The sequence below is a fragment of the Psammomys obesus genome, unplaced genomic scaffold (assembly GCF_907164565.1).
Source record: "Psammomys obesus unplaced genomic scaffold, mPsaObe1.curated_primary_1811, whole genome shotgun sequence".
NCBI classification, from domain to species: domain Eukaryota; kingdom Metazoa; phylum Chordata; class Mammalia; order Rodentia; family Muridae; genus Psammomys; species Psammomys obesus.
Window position 1 is genome coordinate 10,184,392 of NW_026586173.1, and position 22,225 is coordinate 10,206,616.

The 22,225-nt window shown below is 34.6% G+C and overlaps 1 protein-coding gene across 1 annotated transcript in view; it reads right to left on the reverse strand.

The window, feature by feature from the left end:
• The window catches only part of Septin7 (septin 7), a 47,428-nt gene that overhangs the window by 17,349 nt on the left and 7,854 nt on the right, over nt 1-22,225 (reverse strand). The window contains exons 3-6 of the mRNA XM_055601254.1: nt 14,792-14,898; nt 7,682-7,782; nt 5,953-6,087; nt 343-460 (exon numbers count right to left, since the gene is read on the reverse strand). Of these exons, the coding sequence (XP_055457229.1) occupies nt 343-460; nt 5,953-6,087; nt 7,682-7,782; nt 14,792-14,898 (461 nt within the window). The remainder of the gene's footprint in view (nt 1-342; nt 461-5,952; nt 6,088-7,681; nt 7,783-14,791; nt 14,899-22,225) is intronic.

Here is a 22,225-nt window from a genome sequence, read left to right on the forward strand (position 1 = left end):
TTAGATTTCATTAATGCCATATGTAACAAAACAAATACAATAAAGGAGGAAAATGTATCACTAAGAACATTATTAAAAGAACAGGACATGAACTTAGGGGAGGAAGCTTAAATGCTTCCTCCCCTAATGTATATGTATATGTATATCAATATGTATTATCTTCTAAATATATTTAACCATTAAGTAATACAAACAAAATTAAGATTCAAGATAAAATAGAAAAGGCATATGCTTGTGAGGATAAGCAAACTAAAGCTAAAAGATAAATAGATCATACTAAAAGATAAAACCTATTACTTACAAGAATAGTTGTAAAATACAAGTTAATTCATTCTTGCTTACCTGCTTTTTAAACTGTTGGCATTCCTCTGGTGTGAGTGTGTCTGCTTTGGCAATTAATGGGATGATATTCACTTTTTCATGCAAACGTTTCATAAACTCAATATCCAATGGTTTAAGTCTGAAATATATAGTATTTAATATGAGTGAATCCTTCTGTTTGAAAGAACAGATTCTGCACATCTTCCACAATTAATTAAATACAATAAGCTACTTTACTTACTTATCAGAAATACTCTGAAGATGTACTGGGTCAGCCAACAGGCAGAACAGGACTTTAAGAAGAATGAAGTGGTTAAGAAGGCTTTTTGACTCCTGCCTTTGAAACACCCTGGTCATTGGGGTTTGGCCCTAAAGAGGAATTGGAAAAACCAGAAAGGCTCCTAATAGAATTTCCTAGAATCAGCTTTATATTTACTAAGGTTACAAGATGGGTGGATTTTTTTTCCATTAAAAAAAAAAATGTACTCTTTCGGTAATATGCAATTCTTGCTAATAATTATCTTTCTCAGAAAAAATGCTAAAGTCAACTTTCAACATGCCTTTCTGCCTATTATAATCTAGCTGCTATTCTTTGGAACTTACACTTTTAAGACCCAATACTTCCACTGTGGTACTTACCATCACTAATTTGCTCAGTATGCAGCATCTAACATTATTATTCCCTCACCAACTCTTCTAGGATCCTTAGGATTCCCACTGTAAGCCAGAATTTTAAAATGTACACGCCTCAGAATTCTCTGCTAAGTTATCTTCATTTGTTAACCCTACAGATCTGTATTACTAACATTAATACAATCATTAAGGGCCAACAATTCCCAAATCTATACCCAGTCAAAACTTCTCTCAGATGTTCAAGACAGTGTCTAATCCAGTAGTTATGCTCCTGGTATATGCCATGTTCCTCAGAATCAAGATCTCAATCTGCATCTCCATTTTTCTCTTCTCTTCTGTGTTTTCTTTCTCAGTGCATGGTAGTGCAATGTACCCAAACAATTTTCAAAAACCCAGGATTGCTTGTTCTTCTACCTTTCACTTCCTGAGATTTACTAAGATCTCCATGAAAGACACATCTACACTAACACAGACATGGATAACCATTTTCAACACTTCAGCTCAGACCACCAGGACCTCCACATAAGCGTTTATGGTTTCCCATCACACCATCCACACCAACAGAATCATTCATTTTCTGACTGACAGTCTTACTAAAAGCCATATTCTTTAGTTGCTGTGTCTCACTAAGATTGTAAAGACAAACATTCTCTGCTTAACTACCTTCTACTTCCAGTGTGCCAGGATGTTTTTTAACTTCTCACAATTCCTTAAAAATGCTTTACTTGAAAAGTGTCATAGGTAGCCATCCCTGTCTGGAATACTCTTCAGTGTCTACTCGGCTATTTTTCTTACCTAGTACTAGTATTTCTTACCTAGTACTTTTGGACATGACTGACACTCCAAACCCCCTGAAGATCCTTTTCTAGATAAAGAGGGCCCTCGTCTACGTAGTCACAGCACTTCAGGTGCTGTGTTAGAAAACATCTGCCCTGTGTTTGCTTTTCCATTCTAACACTAAAAAGTCCTTTTAGATGAGTGCTTTTCTTTCAGTCACCTGTGTGTATGTGTGTGTTTTAGCACCTAGCAAAGGTGCTAAAGATTCCCAAATATTTGTTGACAAAAAAAGTAAAATATAATTTTCTCATGTCCTTTAGAAACCAGAGTGAAGACTGAGTCTGTATACCTACAATGTTCCAGGGACTAAAATTAATGTTCTACAATAATATGTCAAGATAATGAAAATGTAATTCTAAGGAACATTTCTTAACTGTATAAAAAAAACAATGAGAAAAATGGAAGTCTGAATTTTGTTATAATTTTATTGGCTGGTACATACTTAGTAAGTAGTACTTTAAAAAATTATTAAAATCAAGAGGTATGAGGCTCAGTGTAGTAAGTATTCTCTTCTATAGTAGTAAGGCCAACTTAATACCTCCAGCACAGGTGAAGCATGAGGTAAGAAAACAGATGCAGAGAATTGGGGTTTACTTCCTACTTTGATTCTCTTTATCTTAAACTATGGAATTTTCTGGCATTCAAAGAACATAAAGCACAATAGAAAAAAAAGAGTATGGTAAGACAACCTCCACCATCTACACTATCTGTACCTGCCTCACCACAGTCAGCACAAACTATCAAAATTGAGTTTGCTTCTCATCAATCATTATTTACAACAGCAGTGGTCTATTCAATCTTGAATAAGCAAATATTTATGGCCCATTTTCCAGTTTATGCTCATGAAAAAATATAAATGATCACTTCATTAAGCATCCCACATTTGTAAACAAATACTCCTATTTAAACAGTGATAAAGGCAAAATTCAGCTAAAAACTTCAGTGAATCTTATTAGTAAACAGTACAAAATGTCATCAATTTTTTTACTTACACAAGGATTTTATATTTAAAAGCAACACACAAGTTCTGCTTTAATTCTATTATTCAAAACTACATTTTTAGCAGATAGTATCCCAACTTTTAAAAAGGAAGGTACTTATAATAGCTATGGTAGGACTCAGGAAAGTCAATGTCTTAAGTATAACTCAGAGCTCCAACAGTGATGAGAGCACGAGGGAGACAGAGGAAAGTGGGAGCTCAAAATTCCAGGACAGACTGGTCTATACAGTTGAAGTATGATAAATAATAAATAAAATCAGAAACAAAAAACACTGCAATCAGTTTAAAAATTAAATTAAAGAGGTAAAAACGTCAATAAAACTCTTACACATTTTTAATTCAAATAAAAATATCAAATGTTTTCAAAGCAAGTTAATAGCAAAAAACATTAATTCAAGATGTTGATTATATGGTGGTTGAAATTTTCCCTCTACCTATCTAGTTTTCTAAGCTTACATTGATAACAAATTCAAAGTGGGGAAAGGCTGTTTTCTTTTTCTAAGTTAGGGTCTTATATAGGACATGCTAATCTTGAACTATGTAGCCAACCCTGAAGGTGGGATGACATGCATGCACTGAGATGTTCAGCTGCACAAACTAGTTTTTAAACAACAAAAATACCTATATATATATTAGAAAATAAGCCCACATTACAGGAAAAGGTTATTTTACATCAAAGCCTGTATCATGATTGCAAGCCAAAGAACAAATATTAATTACATATATTTCTATTTAAATAACTATTTAAGTAACTGGTTTTTGTTTAAAGTAGCAATAAATATTAAAAAAAAATTTTAATCTCTTAAAGCTGGCTTTTAATAATAGCATTTACTAAACAGTGAACATGACAAATGAAGCAATAAAAGCTGAGATTTAAGTTGCCAACACCTAGTAATGAGACAAGTAGGTGATTTTAGAAGGAACTGAGATTATATAGTACAGAAAAGCCTTTCTTCATTTGCCATACTGTATGCAATTTCAGACTACAGACAGCAAGTCATTTGTAATCTGATATCAAATTCACTGTCATATTGTTTCAGTTAGTATCATAAATCAATAGGAAAATTTTTGCTCCGGCTGTAAAAGTTAAGCTAAGCAACTAGGAATAGACCCAGGAATAAAAATTTTCCCTTGGGAAAAATCAAGAAATGTATTAAAGCCATACATATCATTTGATTCAATTTCTTTTCTTTAAAAAACAAACAATTCTTATTTCCCATGTAATTTTAAGACAAAAAAAAAAATGCCGCTGGGACATGGGAAAAGAGAGACGGAGGATGGGATTGGGAGGGGAGGAGGGAGACAGCTACAGCTGGGATACAAAGTGAATAAACAGTAATTAGTAAAATAAATAAATAAATGAATGAATGAATGAATGAATGAATGAATAAATAAATAAATAAATAAATAAATAATGATAATAATACAACAAAGAAAGACAAGAATGTAATTTCATGAGAATCACTAACATTTGGAAAGAGTCCTAAAGATTTGCTATAAAAACTCACTAATTTCCATTAACTGTGGATGATCTTACTGGGCTGACTTCTAGAAACTGTGCAAACAAACAGTTAAACTAGAGCTAGGAGGTGGTCGTGCACATCTTTAATCCTAGCACTTAGAAAGCAGAGAAGTTCAAGGCCAGGCTGGTCTACAGAGTGAGTTCCAGGACAGCCAGAGATACATATAGAAACCCTGTCTTGAAAAAAGAAAAAAAGAAAAAAGAAAAAAAAAAGGTTAAATTAGATTTTTTTTTTTAATAAGCATAAATTAAAGAGCTACCTAAGTGCTGATAAGAAGTTGTACATATAGTAAGTGTGTGACAGTTTGGGGGTTTGTTTTGGCTTCTAAAAAGTGGACAGGGGTGAAGAATTAGCTGTCCTGGGGAATGACTACAGGGTCTTGAACTGAGCTACATCCCAGCCCATGGTTTTTTATTTGCTTATAATATTATTTTTCTTTTGATAGGGTCTTACTATCAAAAAAGACAGCTTAGGCTAGTCTTGAATTTGTAATCTCTAGTTTCAGCTTTCTAAGTACTGGGATTACAGGTATGTGCCATCAGAGCCTGCTGGAATGTTTCATTTCTAAAACAAAAGAAAAAAATTTGAGTCTTGTAAGTAGATGTCCTGGTTTAGCGATATAAATACATGAACTTCTAATACCATTACACAATATTAAGAATAAAAGAAACCTCTATAATCTTCCCATCTAAAAGAATAAAGAAGACAGCAATTAGATAACTATGAATCCCTGTTCTACCAGAGTGAACACAGGCATCACAGTAGGACAAAGAAAGAGAAACCCAAAACAGAATGAATGAATTTATACTACTCTAATTTGAGTATTGGTTGACAATACTACTAAGTTTTGATTAATATAATAGTTTAGTTCCTTTTGGCAGAGAGAATAGAATTACAATATTTAGATAGTTAAATTAAGCTGGATTTAGCCTTCCTGTCCTCTCACCAAATAAATAAATAAGTAAATAAATAAAGGCTGATGAAAATATTAATAGCTAGTGACAACATACTAAAATAGCAGAAGAGTACAGAGTTCTGTTCTGTTTTTAAAGAACAGATTATCTACTGTCAAGTAGAAAGTATCAGATGAATGTCTTCAGTCTTAATAAAACTGAGGGTAAAGCTGACCTAAATAAGGTAATCTTCACAGTTAAGATGTAAGAAACCATTTACTAAAGAAAGAAATAATACAAGAAAGCATTGGAACTTAAGCTTCCTTTTTATTATTTTTATTATTACCTTTTCTATTAGATTCAGGGCAAGTTACTTTGTTTATAGCTTGTTACCTTGGGATTTCTTAGAATCTTTATAAACTTAAATGCTATGGCTGTCTTTTTAATTTAGTAATTCTGTCATTTATAAAAGTATGGTTAAAACAAAAACTTCAAAAAACTATTTTAAGACTGGAAATACTTTTTTGTGAAGCAGATGAAATGCCTATGTGTGAGGAATTACAGAGTAAAACGAATACCTAGAACTTAAATAGGTTGTTATAAGCCACTTTTACATGTGACTGGGTTCTTCCATAAACAATCTAGTTTCATGTACTCCACAGAAGCAATTATTCTAAAATATGCACACAAATGAATAATTATACACAATCAAAAGAATGGCGTAGCAAAGAATCAAGGTACTGACCCATGTCCTGAAGGAGCAATGAAGTATAAACAACACTGCACCCTGTTATCGGGCATCTGACGTCTGTTCACTCGAGATTCTGCATTTAAGTAATCCTCAAATTTACTATCAATGTAGTCGATAACAGGCTGCCAGCTGTATAATGCAGATAAACAGAACAATTAAGTTGTAATCCTACAAAAAAATGAACTGTTTGTCAATTAAAGGATAGTTTTAAATTGATTTAAAAAAAAAAAAACCTTAGCAGTAGAAAACATCTCAAATTTTTCTATATACTGATTCAAAAGTAGGTATAAATTAGGGGTGGGAAGATGGCTCAACCAGTAAAGCAATAGGACCTGTATTCCAATTCTTAGAACCTGTGTAAAAAGCCAGGCATACTGGCACATGCCTGTAACCCCAGCTTGAAGGAGTGTGGGTTAAAGACAGATGGATCCCTGAATCTCACTGACCAGCCTAGCTAAACTGATTAATTAGCATTACCTTGTCTCAAAAATTAAAGTTGGAGCTGGACATGGTGGCACACACCTTTAATTAATCCCAGCACTTGAGAAGCAGAGGCAGGCAGATTTTTTGAGTTGGGAGGCCTGCTCTACAAAGCAAATTCTAGGCAGTTATACAGAGAAACCCTGTCTCAATCAATCAATCAATCAATCAATCAATCAATCAATCAATCAATCGTGGAGATCTGGAGAACAGCAAGGAGACACTAACCTATACCTACAAACTCTACATTTCAATGTATATACATCATATACATACATTAACATCATGAAAACACACAGAAAGAAAAAAAATAAATAAAAACTACAAAGTATCTCCTGACTCATTAATTTTAACTCTCAAATTTAAAATATTAATTATTCTGTGTCAAAACAAAGCATTGATAATTACTAGATTACATTAATAACTATTCCAATGCTAAATACTTTATAATATGAAAGCAATCAGACAGTTTTAAGTTTTCAACAAAGATTAAACAATACAAAAACATCATAATTTACTGGGTATTTTAAGAGTCGAGAAAACAACTCGACTTCAAAGTGAAACTAATAAATACTAAATGCTAATACAGAACCAATTTGTACTAGTTTCGTGAGTGTTTACCTCATCTATAATCTACTGAAAAACTGAAAGTCTAAAAAATTAGGTAAGTTAGGATGTGACAAAACTTATATAACAAACACAACTACAGTAAAAGGGCTTAAATTTATTATAATTATGTATTAGTATAGAGGTATTCATATATATATTGTGTGTGTGTGTGTGTATGTGTATAAGAGTTATTATTCTAGTGTACAGAAGAAGAAATCAAAGGCTGAGGCCGGAGAATTTATATTCTAAACTATCTTGGAACCAAAAGAGATCATGCCTCAAAACACCAAAAAGACACAGAAACTCTAAGAAGCAATATCTTCAAGTAAGAGATACAGCAAAGTTGGTATATGAACCAAGTCCAAATCACTTAAAACTTAATGATTCTCACTGTTAAGGTTTTTTGTTGTTCTCTATTTTTGTTTTTGTTTATAATACATGGTCTCACTGTGTAGTTCTGACTAGCCTGGAACTTGCTATATAGGCCAGGCTACCCTTGATCTCAGTTATATACCCACCTCTGCCTTCCAAGTGATGGATTGAAGACATGTGCCACCATGCCTGGCTACTTTTTAAGACGTGAAAAGGTAAACGTTAAATATACTAGAAAACAATGGGGACAAACATTTCTTACCAATTACTATTATCCACTGCATCTCCAAATCCTGGGGTATCAACTATCGTCAGCAGCAACTGAACACCACCTTCTTTGATTAAAACTTTGGATTGCTCCACCTGTAAGATTCATTGGTATATATGTTAACTATATATTGCGTGAGTCATTTCCTATAACAAGAGGCAAAGACACTCAAGTTTCTCAAGACCAATCCAGAAGCTGTTTGCAAATTAAATCTAACCACCTACATGTTTTATGTTTGTAGAGTCAAATGTGCACAGTGTATGCATAAATGTTCACATGTGTGCAGCTGCACATGTGTGTGAATGGTTACAGAGGCCCAAGGTTGATCTGGGAGTCCTTCCATTACTATCTTATGTACTGAGGTACGGTCTCTCAATTGAACCTAGAGCTCACTGACATCGCTAGTCTGGCTAGTCATTTTGCTAAGTGCATCTTCTGTCTCTGCCATACCCACTAGGTCTTTACAAAGATTTTGGATCCAGATCACAACTCCAGTTCTCACGCTAGCACTGAAAGCACTTTTAACAACTGAGCCATCTTTCTATCCCCTAACATATAGCTGCACTTTCTCAACTTGCCAGTGGCTAGAATAAAGACACAGAAATTTAATAATTTTTAAAATAGCTAGGCCTTAGCTTGGGCTACATACAAGCTAGCTCAACTAACTTAATTAACCCAACTATTCTAATATACAACCCGCCAAGTAGCCCATTACTTCTCTCATTCAGTCCCTGCACCTGTTCCTCTCATGTCACCCTGGTGAGTCCCTGCATCATTGACTCTAGAGACCCTCTCTTAGACCAGAGTTCCACCTTTCCTCTCCTGCCTAGCTTCTGGTCATCAGATGTTTTAAATAAACATCAGCGAGTGAGGAACATGTATGTTTATAAAATACTGAGGCAGATAATGAGCCATAAGAATAACAATACCAAAATCCAAACAGTACTCAGCTGGTACAGAATTAACAACTGAATAATACAGAGACACCTCCACATAGTATACAAAAAGAATAGCCCAATACTAACACTTTCTGGAAAATAATGTGGTCATTATTTGAAAAAACAAAACAAAACAAAACACACATGTAAATGGTATGCCAAATTCTTGGCAAACTCATCCTTTTAAGTGTCTTTAGAAGCACTAAAGTAGGAAAAACTATAGCTCTAGATCTGGAAAAATTTACGGGTTTTCTGCAAGCACCAGCTGTGTGGCCAAAGGCATATGTCATCTGTCCAGAGCATATTTTGTAATAACTACCTTTCAGGAGTCCAAGAGAAAGCAAACATTGTTTCAAGGGCAGAGGCACTAGATGTATTGGTAACGTAACTTAAGGAAGTCAAGACTTGTACTCAACCTTTGAGCATCAAATGCCTAAAATGGCATTAAGACTAACAGATTTAAGGAGAAAATGTAATCACAGGCCTGTGAAAAGCAGCTTTAGCAATTTGTGTTGAATAATCACTGGGTAGAGAAATTTTGATATACTTTCAAAAATTATGAAAATGAGGATGCTTTTCCACTTCCCTCTGACATTTTTAACAGATATTTGCTAATAAAGAGACTATGACACTGAAGCTAAGGTGCTTGGGCAAAAGAGTCACTTGCAACAACATCCAATAGCTCTTCTAAGATGACAAAATTGGTTTTCACCTGTACTGTTCAATAGAGCAATTCTTGGTTTTGTGGTTACTTACCTCTTGGAATATTGATGGCTGCAATGGAGGAACTGAATACTTAGTTTTATTTCATGTGGATAAACTTAAAATAGCTCACATGGAGCTACCAAACTGAACACTGTATGTTTACTGCAAGCAATAGGTTTTTAATAAAAGTAGTTTATTATCAGGAAGTTGTTGAAATTGGGGAAAAGAAAGCCAGCAATTTAGAAATAATGTCTATGAAAGGCATGTTTCCTATGTCTTAGATAAGCCTGGGACTTATCTTTAGATCAATATTCCTCAAACTGCTTTGTTCTTGACTTAGGATATCAGTGAAATTTTAGTATCCCAAATATGAACATCAATCTACTGGTACTCTGAATATTTGAAAGTATCGATTAAATATTAGTAAGTATAAGCTCTACATAGATTAAAAACTAAATATCAATAAAGAGTTTTAACTATTCATCATTGTTATATTATCAAAAAAGCCTAAGAAGCTCAAACTTTAATTTTCTTGTGGTTCTTTGGTCAAAGGATAATCTGGTCAAATCTATGACTGTAATTATCTTGACTCCATTCCCCATTCTTTCATAAGCATTAAAGGTTTGTGTCACTAAAAAGAAACAAGGAGAGACTGGAGCAATGGACGGCTCAGCAGTTAAAAGTACGTGTTGACAAGAAACCAGGTTTGGTTACTAGCAGCCACATGGTGGCTTTACAACTAACTGTACTCCAGTTCCAGGACACCTGGTACCCTCCTCTAAACCTCTGAACATGCACATGGTATACATATGCATCACATAGATGTAATAAAATAAATCTACTTCAAACAGTGTCTGCTTTTCTTATTAACAAATTCTATTTCTCCTTTCTCCTTTAACAATAGTATATATTAACCACAAAGCTTAATATGACAGCTTAAATTTTAAGACATTTTTGGTATTAAAAAAGATTAGGCACTGGGGCTGTAAATGGCAAAGTGATTATTTAGCACTTTCAAGGCTCCAAGTTCAACCTGCAATATCATTTAAGAAAAGTTCAACTTGTTTATTGACTTGATAAGAAAGTATTTGTGTACTTTGATGAATCTGTTTATACACATATTTTCCATCTCTGGCTTATGAAAATCTGAGTTCCCATACATGATCAAATACAAAGAAATCAGCAACAAACAGGAAAGATCAAAAAAACACTTGTAAATTAGTGCCATTCACAGGATCCAAATCTATCATATTATCTGGTTTTGCAAGTACCCTCATGGGAACCATGGAAAACAAATTAATTTAAGCCCAAGAATCTCAAACTTTTCTTACAATCTGCTCCAAATGGTCACTTTCCCATGCACTCTTCTTATTCAGGTCACATACGCATATTTTTAAAGCATCACCCGAAGTTCTCTAGGATTAAATGCGTAACTTAATGCCAAAGGAATGAAGTGATACAAAGGAATGAAAAAAGAACATTTTCTACTCTGTTTTTCTCTAGAAACTAAGTAAAACTAAATCTCATATTGTTTACTTATTAAGTTATCTTTTGACTCCCTACATCCAACAAATCAAAGATTCTTCTATTTTAATATTGTTGCTTTTCAGTCTAAGGGCACATCAAGTCTTCAATGACTATTATTCAGCTTTATAACCAAAATAAGTACTGAGTACATTAAACTTTTTAACCTAATGTTTACAAGATATTTATTAAAATAAAAAAATGTATTATTAATTAAGTGCATAAAATATTGAAAAAGCGGTTAAAATTTTCTGTCAAGGGTTTACACCTTCACCCATACTTCCTCAAGAAGTTGCAGGAATGCCAAAACTCTGAAGAGAACCTCATACATTTACCTGACTCAAAGACAAAAAACACTCCAATTATTACCTCTTTACATTTTGGAAAATGTAAAGAGTGAAAGAGTGGTGGCATGCATAACCCTGTAATCTGAGCACCCAGGAGGTACATTACAAGCAAGCATAGGTCTCTTGGGAATAAATGCTGCCTTTATAGTCATGTAATGGTATTCACTCTTGTCTTTTCCTGCATAGCTATCACTGATCTTCAGGGCCTGATTTACCACTCAACCTTACTGCCTCTTGCCATCATACCATTTCACTAAATCCTAAAATCTATCTCAATAGCACCTTACTTAGAGCAGCATCTTTGTTATTTCATTTTTTCTGTGTTTCCACTACAGACCCTTGAAAATGTTGTGCCCATCATTACTGAAGACTCAAATCTAGTGCGTAAAGCACTCAAATGTTTATACAATTGACTGGTTCAAAAATTAAAAAAAAAAAAAGAATAATATCTATAGAAACATTTAGCTGTAAGAAAAGTTTTCAATAAATATGAAACATTTTATTCTAAGAGTATAACCCATTGAAACAAGCTACCTAATCGTATCACTATAAAGTGATCACTATAAAGCTACTAAAGTGACTTACTTCACACACCAAGAAAACATTTTACAGTAAATCAAGATAAATTTGCCAATCAAGAACTTAAAATTTCCAGGCCTGGTAGCACACACCTTTAATCCCAGCACTTGAGAGGCAGAGGTAGGTGGATCTCTGTGAGTTCGAGGTCAGCCTGGTCTACAAAGCAAGTACAGGACAGCCAGGGCTATTACATAGAGAAACCCTGTCTCAAAAAACCAATATATGTGTACACATTATATACATATGTGTGTGTGTTTGTGTGTGTTTAAACTAACAGAGAGTTGATTCTGAGATCACTATTCCTCTGATTCAAGTAAAGGTCTAGATAGATAGATAGATACACAGACACATAGATAGATACATAGACAGACAGACAGGTAGGAAGATAAGTAGATAAATAGATAGATAGAGATAAGTAGATAAATAGATAGATAGATAGATAGATAGATAGATAGATAGATATAAGTAGATAGATAGATAGATAGATAGATAGATAGATAGATAGATAGATAGATAGACAGAGTAATTATTGCATACATATACTATTGTATATGATTTGTTAAAATTTTCTCCAATCTTGGGATCTATATTTGAAATAAGAACATGAAGAACAAACTGTCTACTTTCCCCATCAATTAATTTTTAGTAATCTATTTGGAAAAAATACATTAATTGGGCCTTGTCTCCATATGAAGCACACTCACGTTGAGAACCACTAATATAGGAAAAACCATGTCTGGTGTCTGCTCACATCTGGAAATGCTCAACAGCGATCCTTAGGCCAGGAGGTTAAGAATTAATCTTGGTGCTCAAGTGAGACCTTCACTTAGAACCACTGAGGAACAGTGATCTCACAATCAGCTTTCTAAGTTTAAATACTTAGTAATTATCCAAGACTATGAATGTCAACAAATCTCTCCCTGAAAACACAAGTCTCCTATAAATAATAACATTCAGGAAAGAAACTATAACATTGTGGCATTATTTATTAATGTTTCACTCCGGCCATAATAAAGGAGAATATTTTTCTTTTCTTTCGTTTTCTGACAACTGGAAATGTTCCAAAAACCCTTCAGGTCACAAAAGTCATGGACATTTGTCTTTCAAAACTCCAGACAGTATGCATGTATTGGTCCTACAGCATGAGTGTTTGTGTACACGTGTGTATAGGAGGTGTAATTTGACCAATTTAGATTTGAAACTTGACTCTTCCATTTACTTATTAAATAATCTCAGGGCACAGCACAGTCTCTGTCTCAAATGTCTAATTTGTAAAATAAGATATTTCTACCATCTGCCACATAAAGTTATAAGACTAAGATTCAAGTAAATTAATAAACATTCACAGCATTTATAGTAGTATCTGGAAGACAGTAACGGTGAGTGACTCATTAAGTGTTAGATTTTATTACTAATGGAGGTCGGAAATTAGTTATCTATAGGTTAGGACAATAATGAGAACTCAAAACTACCTAACCAAAAATAGTTTTTATAGGTCCATGAAACTATCTAGCAGACTATTTTATATCAAATACATCTGGATTTAGAGGTCTATTCTGTAGAGTTTGTTAAAAATTTCCAAGTTTGATGATCTTGAATATTAAGATCTACATTAAAAGAGACAAGTTTTCTTTTTTAGGATTAAAATCTTCAATATTAATCACAATAAGCTATGTAAACTCACAGTCTTAGAAACACCTTTCTGCAGGTAATGTTAAGGTTACATTTTATTCCCTCTCTAAACCAAACAAAGCTAAACGAGAAATAAAATATTTTCTTCACAAAACCACTCCTTAATCAAATGACTAAAGTACATCTGGCAGTGTGATATGTTTCTGTCCTTCCATCTTGTATAATCACTACTATTTCAAATCTAGCTCTAAGTCCACATGCCTCAACAATGTGCTGTGTAATTACGTCATTAGCCCACCAATAAGTTTTCAACTAATAACTGAAGTAGTGCTACCACACAAAAATACAGTGATCCGCATGAGCACTTTTAATTTAAAGTAGCCACTTTAAATACAGTTGATAGAAAAACAATGACAACAGTTACATTCTTTTTCTCCATGCTGACTGTTTGAAATATTGAGTACATTTTACACTTGCAGATATCTCAATTTGGACTACATATATTGCAAAAGTTCAGGAACGACATGTAGCTACAGGCTATTGTGTTGCATAGGACAGATCTAGTCTAGAGCAGATGTTCTCAAACTATGAGTTGTGACCCCTTTGGGAATCCCATATCAGATAGCCTACATATCAGATATTCATATGACAATTCATACCAGTAGCAAAATTACAGTTATGAAGTAGCAATGAAATAATTTTATGGTTGGGGTAACCACAAGATGAGGAACTGTATTAAAGATTTGGAGGGTTGAAAATCTCTTGTCTAGAGTCTAGGCTTTGCTTATAAAGTAAGTGTTCTGCCACTTGGGATCCTGTTAGAAATGCAGAAACCAGTACTACCACAAACTACATTTATTAAGATCTCAGCTCATCCACATGCCTATTAAGAGGAGATAGATTGAACCACACATATCTTGGTAGTCTTATATAATTACTACTGCCATTTAGTTAACATACAGTATTAACTCACTGTTATAGTGGAAATGTTGTATGACTGTAGGAAACAGCACTTGTGACAATGAAGCACTTGTGATGTGTCTGATGCAACTGAGAAATTGCTTTCTAAGTTTAATTTAATTTTATTGGTTCTAGCTTGGCCATATGTGCAAAGTGAATATCATGACAGACAACACAACTCTAAGGCTACTACTACATCATAATGAAATTTCTAGGAGGGTTAAGAGGGAAATTATGGAAGGATCTAGTCAAGATAATTCCCCTGATCAGATATATTATTTTAATGAAGTCACGCTTACCATTTTCCACTTATAGTCAAATATGAATCTATTTCTAGACACCAAAAAGCAATTATACCACAAACTGGTTGTATGCCAATATAATTCTAGTTTATTATTAATTAACAGTAACACATATACCTGTACAGTCTTTTTGATTCTATGAGAAGGCCCTGGATACTCTGGAGAATACAAGTCTGTGAGGAACAATGAATTGATTAATGTTGACTTTCCCAGTCCAGATTCACCTAAAAGAGATAGAAGAAGAAGAAGAAGAAAAAAAAAAGGTCAAACTTAGCTGTTTTATATAATGAATATAATAATGTGGTACTTCACTAGTCAGTGACATTTGAAAATATACTATAAAGACTCCATATTATGGGTAAAGAAAAGGTCCAACAGTCAAAAGGACAGGTTCACAATTAAAAACATTAAGACTCCTTATTAGGAAAAACTCTTTTAATTCTTTTCCTTTTATTTATTCTTCTCTCATATAGTACATCCCAATCACAGCCTCCCTCCCCTCCACTACTCCAAGTTCCTTGTCTCCCCTCTCCCCCAGATTTACTGCTCCCCCATTTCTCTTCAGAAAAAAGCAGGCCTCAGAAAAAATATTTTTGTTCTCAGTTTTATACTGAGTGATGACTAGGGCATTCAGCTTGATAGAATCTGGAATTACCTAGACAAACTTGCAGCTTCTTTAGATTACGTTAGCCGCTGGGCATGCATGTAAGAGATTATTTTGATTTGGGCAACAGAGATGGAAACAACCACCTCAAATGGTCTGAATAGGGGGAGAGGAAAGACATTACTCCTGAGGATTATATAAAAAGAAGCTAGCTGAGAGCAAGAAATCAACTTTCTCAGCTTTTTGAACTGGGTGCAATGTGACCAGCTGCCTCAAGCTTCTGATACCAGCCCTTCCCTGCTACAAAACGTTATGAACCAAAACGAACCCTTCTTATGTTGTTTTTATCTTCACAGACTCAGGAAAAGTAAGATTCTGACCAAATAAGATGCACACTGTCAAAGGGTGCATCTTTAAAAGATAAATGTGTAATAATTTACCACCCATCTTCTTTAAAAGTAATATATCTGGGGCTCAGCCATTAAAGGCTAGGCTCACAACCAAAAATAAAAGTACCATATTTAATATCGTGACTGACACTTTTAACAGAAACGTATTTTAGTGACCAAAGGCAGTCACATTAAGGGAAAAAAAATCATATCAATATATCAGCCACCTTACATATTACCACTTCAGTGAAATAAAAAGTAAAAACACTAATTCTTATTATGGACAATAATGAATGATAATGGTTAAGAACACATATTGCTTTTGCAAAGGAGCCAAATTAGGTTCCCTGCACCTATGTCAGGCAGCTCACAACTGTCTATTTCTCCTGCTCCTGGGGATCCAATGTCTCTAGCTTCAATGGGCACCTATACTTCCATGCACATGCCCAAAAACAGAGAGACACTATGGCATGATTTCTACTATGGTCACATATTCTTCAAGTTATTTATGTCTAATACATAGTACCAAACATACAGTTCATTTTTACCATAACATAAACACCTTTAAGTTAAGCATCATACAAGGTTAAAATATATTATGAAACATGATGATTAATATATCAATTAATGCATTTACTTTTACTACTTAATATATAATAACAGGCAAGTTTTAAATAAATAACATTTATATAAGTAGGGTGAGTTCTGTTCATAATAGCTCAAAAAAGAGCTAAGATCTTTAGAATTATAAGATATCCAGAGAAGAAATTGCAGAATGGTGCAAGTTCTTCACTAATATTTACATGTGAATTTTCTAGAGTCAAGTGGATAAAGAGCATTGTACAATTAATTGCATGGTATCTATAAAGGGGGTCACTTTAGACCTAAGAATACAAACAGGTTGAAACACACTCCACCCAAAATAGATAGAATAGTCACGCTATTAAGTCAAAAACTGTCAGGACGATAAAAAAATAATTTTGTATGCTGATAAAAGTATCAATTTACAAAGATATAACACTTATAAATAAACAGATACCACTAAGGAAACATTAAGATAGAACTATATTATGAACAAAGTAGACCTAACAATGTAGATAATACATTGAACTCTGTAGAATAATAACACATTCATCTCAAGCATAACTAAAAGTCTTCATATGTCTTTTAAAAAAAAAAACAGAGATAAGTTCTTTTTTTCTATCTCCTCCTAGGTATTCAGGCTGTAAGAAACTCATTCATGTGGCCAATGAACGCAAGCTCCATATATTCTATGAGAAGCACATGTACAGAAGTGGCTACTGATGCTCTAGGTGAAGAGTGGAAGGGTTATGTTGGTCTGAATCAGTGGTGGAAACAAGTTTTCTCATGAATGAAGGCATCTTGATCCACAGCAGAGTGCACCTGCTGATGAGTAAGGGGCATTCTTGTTATAGACCAAGGAGAACTAAAAGAGGAAGCACAAGTCTGTTTGTAAATGCTTTATGGACTCCAATTTAAGTTTTCCAATCTAAGAGTTCTCAGCTTGGTTGTTGTTAAGAAAGAGAGAGAGAAAGAGAGAGAGAGAGAGAGAGAGAGAGAGAGAGAGAGAGGCATATCCCTAGCCTGACAGATACTACTGTTCCGCATCAGTTGAGGACTAAAAAGGCTAGCAGGATCTGAAAACCCAATCCCTCTAGAGAAGGCAACATAAATGTCAGCAAACTGCTCTGAATAAACGCACTAATAAAAACAAGGAAGCTGCAGAATATGATAAACTTTTGACCAACAGACTGAAGGAAGCCAAAGAAAAACTCCAGGAACAGAATACCAAAAGATGTAAGCTGTCCTCATTGAGAGCTTCTACTTCTAAGTCTAAGTCCAGTCAAAAATAAGTCTTCAAGAGTAATAATAATCAGACATTTAAAAAAAAAAAGCTGAAATAAAAACATTTTCTCAGGCTAGAGAGATGGCTCAGAGGTTAAGAGCACAGCACTGGCTGCTCTTCCAGAGTTCCTGAGCTCAATTCCCAGCAACCACGTGGTGACTCACAACAATCTATTTTAAGATCTGGTGCCCTCTTCTGGCAGGCAGAACACTGTTTACATAATAAATAAATAAATTTTAAAAAATCATAATGAAATAAAACTAGTGCATAGAGACAGCTCAGTGAGTAAAGAGCTTTACAATACTGGGATCAAACTTCAGTATTCATGTAAAAGCAGGATGTATCTGTCCTAACCTGTAACCCTAACATTGGGTAGGCAGAGACATGAGAATCCCTGGGGATTAGTGACTGACTAATAAGTCAGTCTAGCCTTATTAGCTCTAGATTCAGTGAGATCCTGTCTAAAACAACAAGGAGGCAAACCCACTGAGGAAGACACCTAGTATCAACTTCTGGCCTCCATATGCATGCACACACGAACACATGAACAAACACATAAACTAAAAATGAACCAAAAAATTGACACATATTTAGAAATTAATCAACATATTCTCATACAACCAAAAGTCAAAAGGGAAACTATAAGAATAACGGGAATGTAAACTTGTACAACCACTCTGGAAAGCAATCTGGCGCTTTCTCAGACAACTAGGAATAGATCCAGCCATACCACTCCTAGGCATATATCCAAAAGAGGCTCAAGTACACAATAAGGACATTTGCTCAACCATGTTTGTAGCAGCTTTATTCGTAATAGCCAGAAGCTGGAAACAGCCCAGGTGCCCCTCAACTGAAGAATGGATGCAGAAATTGTGGTACATCTACACAATGGAGTATTACTCTGCAATGAAAAATTAGGAAATCATGAAATTCGCAGGCAAATGGTAGGACCTAGAAGGGATCATTCTAAGTGAGCTGTCCCAGAAGCAGAAAGACACACACGGTATATACTCACTCAGAGACATATAACATAGGATAAACCTACTAAAATCTGTACATCTAAAGAAACTAATCAAGAGAGAGGACCCTGATTAAAATGCTCAATCCCCATCCTGAAAGGCAAAAAGGATGGACATCAGAAGAAAACAGGAAACACCCTAGAAACCTGCCACAGAGGGCCTCTGAAAGGCTCTGCCCTGCAGACTATCAAAGCAGATGCTGAGACTTATGGCCAACTGTTGGGCAGAGAGCATAGTATCTTATGTAAGAAGTGGGAAATAGTAAGAGCTGGAGAGGACAGGAACCCCACAAGGAGAGCAACATTGCATGGGGGATCAAAATAGGACAAAATATGAGGAAACCATGTACAAGGGGGTTGCCATGCAGAATAGTTGAGGGACTCTCAACACTCAACAACAAAATAACAACCAGCAATTAAAATTCGGCAAAGGACATAACAAAAATTTCTCAAAGAAAAACATACAATCCACACGGACACTTGTATTCTCAGCACTCAGGAAGCACAAGCAGGATGATAAGTTCAAGACCATCCTAAACTAAACAGAGTTCCGGGCCATCCTGGGTTACATGGTGGAGGCCTGTCTTAAAACATAAGACTTACAAATGGCCACATATGTGACGTATGTGAGGAGTGCTCAGTGTGATGGCTAATCTTAGTTTTCAATTTGCCCTGGGCTTGGATTCGGGGACTAGATAAAGCACTCCCTCACACTCATTCAAATGATCTTCTTGATCGGGCTAATTAAAGTTGGCAGACACACTATAAATGTGGGTAGGACTTTTCTGTGATAGACAAAAGGACAAGAGAAAATGTTTCATGCTTCACTCCCTTCAGATTTCATTGGTGAGTTCATTTACCCTGTTGGCAAGTACATCTAGCCTACTGCTGCTGCACCTGCTGATACTTCTACATTTCTTCACTAATAACAGAACCCAGCTTCTTGGGAGATTCCAAGAGCCTGCAGACAAGTGGTTCTCCGGTAATCCTACAAGCCTTCAACATTTCCGTCTCATAAACTGAGCAGATGGCAAGTTCTCAGCTTCTCTGGTGTAGACACAACCATTGTTAGGCTACCCAGACAATACAGTGTAGGCCAATCTATATAGTTCTATTCCTCTAGAAAGCCCTGACTAACACACTCAGTCTCACTAACCAACAGAGAAACACAAATTAAAAGCACAATCAAATCATACCTGTTACTCAAAAAGATAAGAGGTAACAAGTGTTGGCCAGGAATTGGAAAAAGGAAACCATTCAGCATTGATGTAAATATAAAGTGGTATAGACATTGTTTAAAAAAAAAAAAAAAAAAGTAAAGAACTCCTTAAAATTTTAAAAATAAGGCATTAGAGAAATGGCTCATTGGATAAATTATTTGCCAAACAATTATGAAAAGTAGGATACTGAGCAGACAAATAGAAGAGCCAGGTGGCACCAGTGGCCCTGAGGTGGAGCATGAAACCACACATACAAGAAAACCATCAGATACATACACAGATGCAAAAAAGAAAATTAAAACTAAAATGACTACGTAACCAGTAACCCAACATCAGAAGAGGTATCTGCACTCTCGTGTTCACTGGAGCATAATTCACAACAGCCAATCAGCATATATTTAAAGAAACTGTGGCACATACAAAGTGAAATAATGTTCAGCCTTAAGAGAAGTAATACGTCAATTGTGACAACATGCCCACACCCGAAGGACATGTGCATTCTAGTTTAATCCTCTTAAAACTACAAATGCCTATGAAATGAAAATAGATGGAACTGGAAAATAATACACTGTATGAGTCATATCAGAGACTTGGAATATGAACATAAAAGGAGAAGCTAAAGAAAAAATAAACAAATGAACTTTCGTTTTTCTTTTTGTTATTTGTTTTTGGGGGGTTGTTTGTTTGTTTGTTTTTGAGATAAGGTATCATTATATAGCTTTTGCTGCTCAGGAACTTACTCTGTAGAGCAGGCTAGTCTCAAACTCCTAAATGCAACATTATGCCCAGCAACTTTTAGTTTTAGTTATCTTTAGTTAGTTTTAGTTTTCTTATCCTTATTTTTTTCCTTATTACTAATAGACCTAACACATCAATACTTTGCTCAAAATAGTAGGAACAATGTGTTCAATTATGTATTTTTATGTACATACCTTATATCTATGTGCACATATGCTCATACATAGGTAAAACAGATTAATGCAGAACAGACAACCCAGAAAGACTAAGACAGTCAGGCAATCTTCCATAGGAATAAAGGCATATTTCAAAGTAAAAAAGTTATTTCCACAAATGGTACTAAAACAACTGCATGTTGTTGCATCTGGCTATTCACCATCTAAAAAGTGAATCTCCACATGTATCACAGCTTTCATGAAAAAACATTAACTGCAAATGGATCATAGTCCTATCTGAAAACTAGAAACTCCTAAGGAGAAAATTTAGGAGTAAACATAGATACTTCAGATACAGCAAAGACTTCTTAGATAGAATATGAAAGGTAGAGCTTGTGAAAAGAAATCACTGATAAGGTAGAATTTGTTAAAGTCAAACATTTCAGTTCTGTGAAAGACAATGTAAACAGAATGAAAAACAACACACACACACACACACACACACACACACACACACAACACACACACGAACTCCCACCTGATAAAGGACTGAAACATTATTATCCAGAAATATATAAAGACATTTTAAAAATGAGTGGGGGGATGATTTTAAAATGGACCTAATACTTTAACAGATTCATTACCAAATAAGACATGCAAGTAGCAAGGAAGCATATTAAGGCAGACTATTTTATTTGTCATTAAGGAAATGGAAATGAAAACATTAAGATACAGCTCGACTATTATATGTTTCAAATTAAGAACACGGACAAAATCAAATGCTGAAAAATATGTAGAGTAATAGGAACTGATAGAAACTGTTATTCATTGCTTCTGGGAATGCATAAGAGTATAGTCACTTTGGAGGACAGTTCTGTGATTTCTTTAAAAAAAAAAAAACACTTTATAGTGCTTATGAATTCTTCAGCTATGTAGGACCATTGTGAGTTACTGTGATCTTGGGACTTTTGTTTATGGTGAAAGTGTTTAAATATCACAGAGGAAAAAAATGACAGATCCTTCAGGTTTTAGATAACAGAAAATTAATTTTTCTCTATAATTTTATCTGTTTTGAGTAGCTTTTTTGTTGCTTTGGTTATTTATAATAATGAAAATATATGACAATTTAACAAAATAGGTTCTTGTATACTATAAAGTTTTTCTTTCTTAAGAATAATTAAGCGATTTGAATTCAATCTCCAGAACCCATGCAAAGGTGGACAGAACTGATTCTACAGAGTTGTCCTCCTATCTCTATACACACAGCGTTTGCATACACACAATATAATTTTTTAAAAAGAAATTCTAGTATATAGAAGACACTATGTCAGATTATGCCAACATGTGAAGATAGCCAATGGGAATGGATACTAATGAAGACATCAAAACTACCAGTTAACTCAAGTTAGATAGCTAAATTCTGTTTCTGAGCAAATAATGAACCGTCTTTCAAATTAACTAAATCTGACCGACTCTGCCCAGAAATCTATACTTCACTGCAGAATAGGGGTATAACATGCATTTCCCCAATGTCTATATTTAAAGAAATTCAACTAAAGT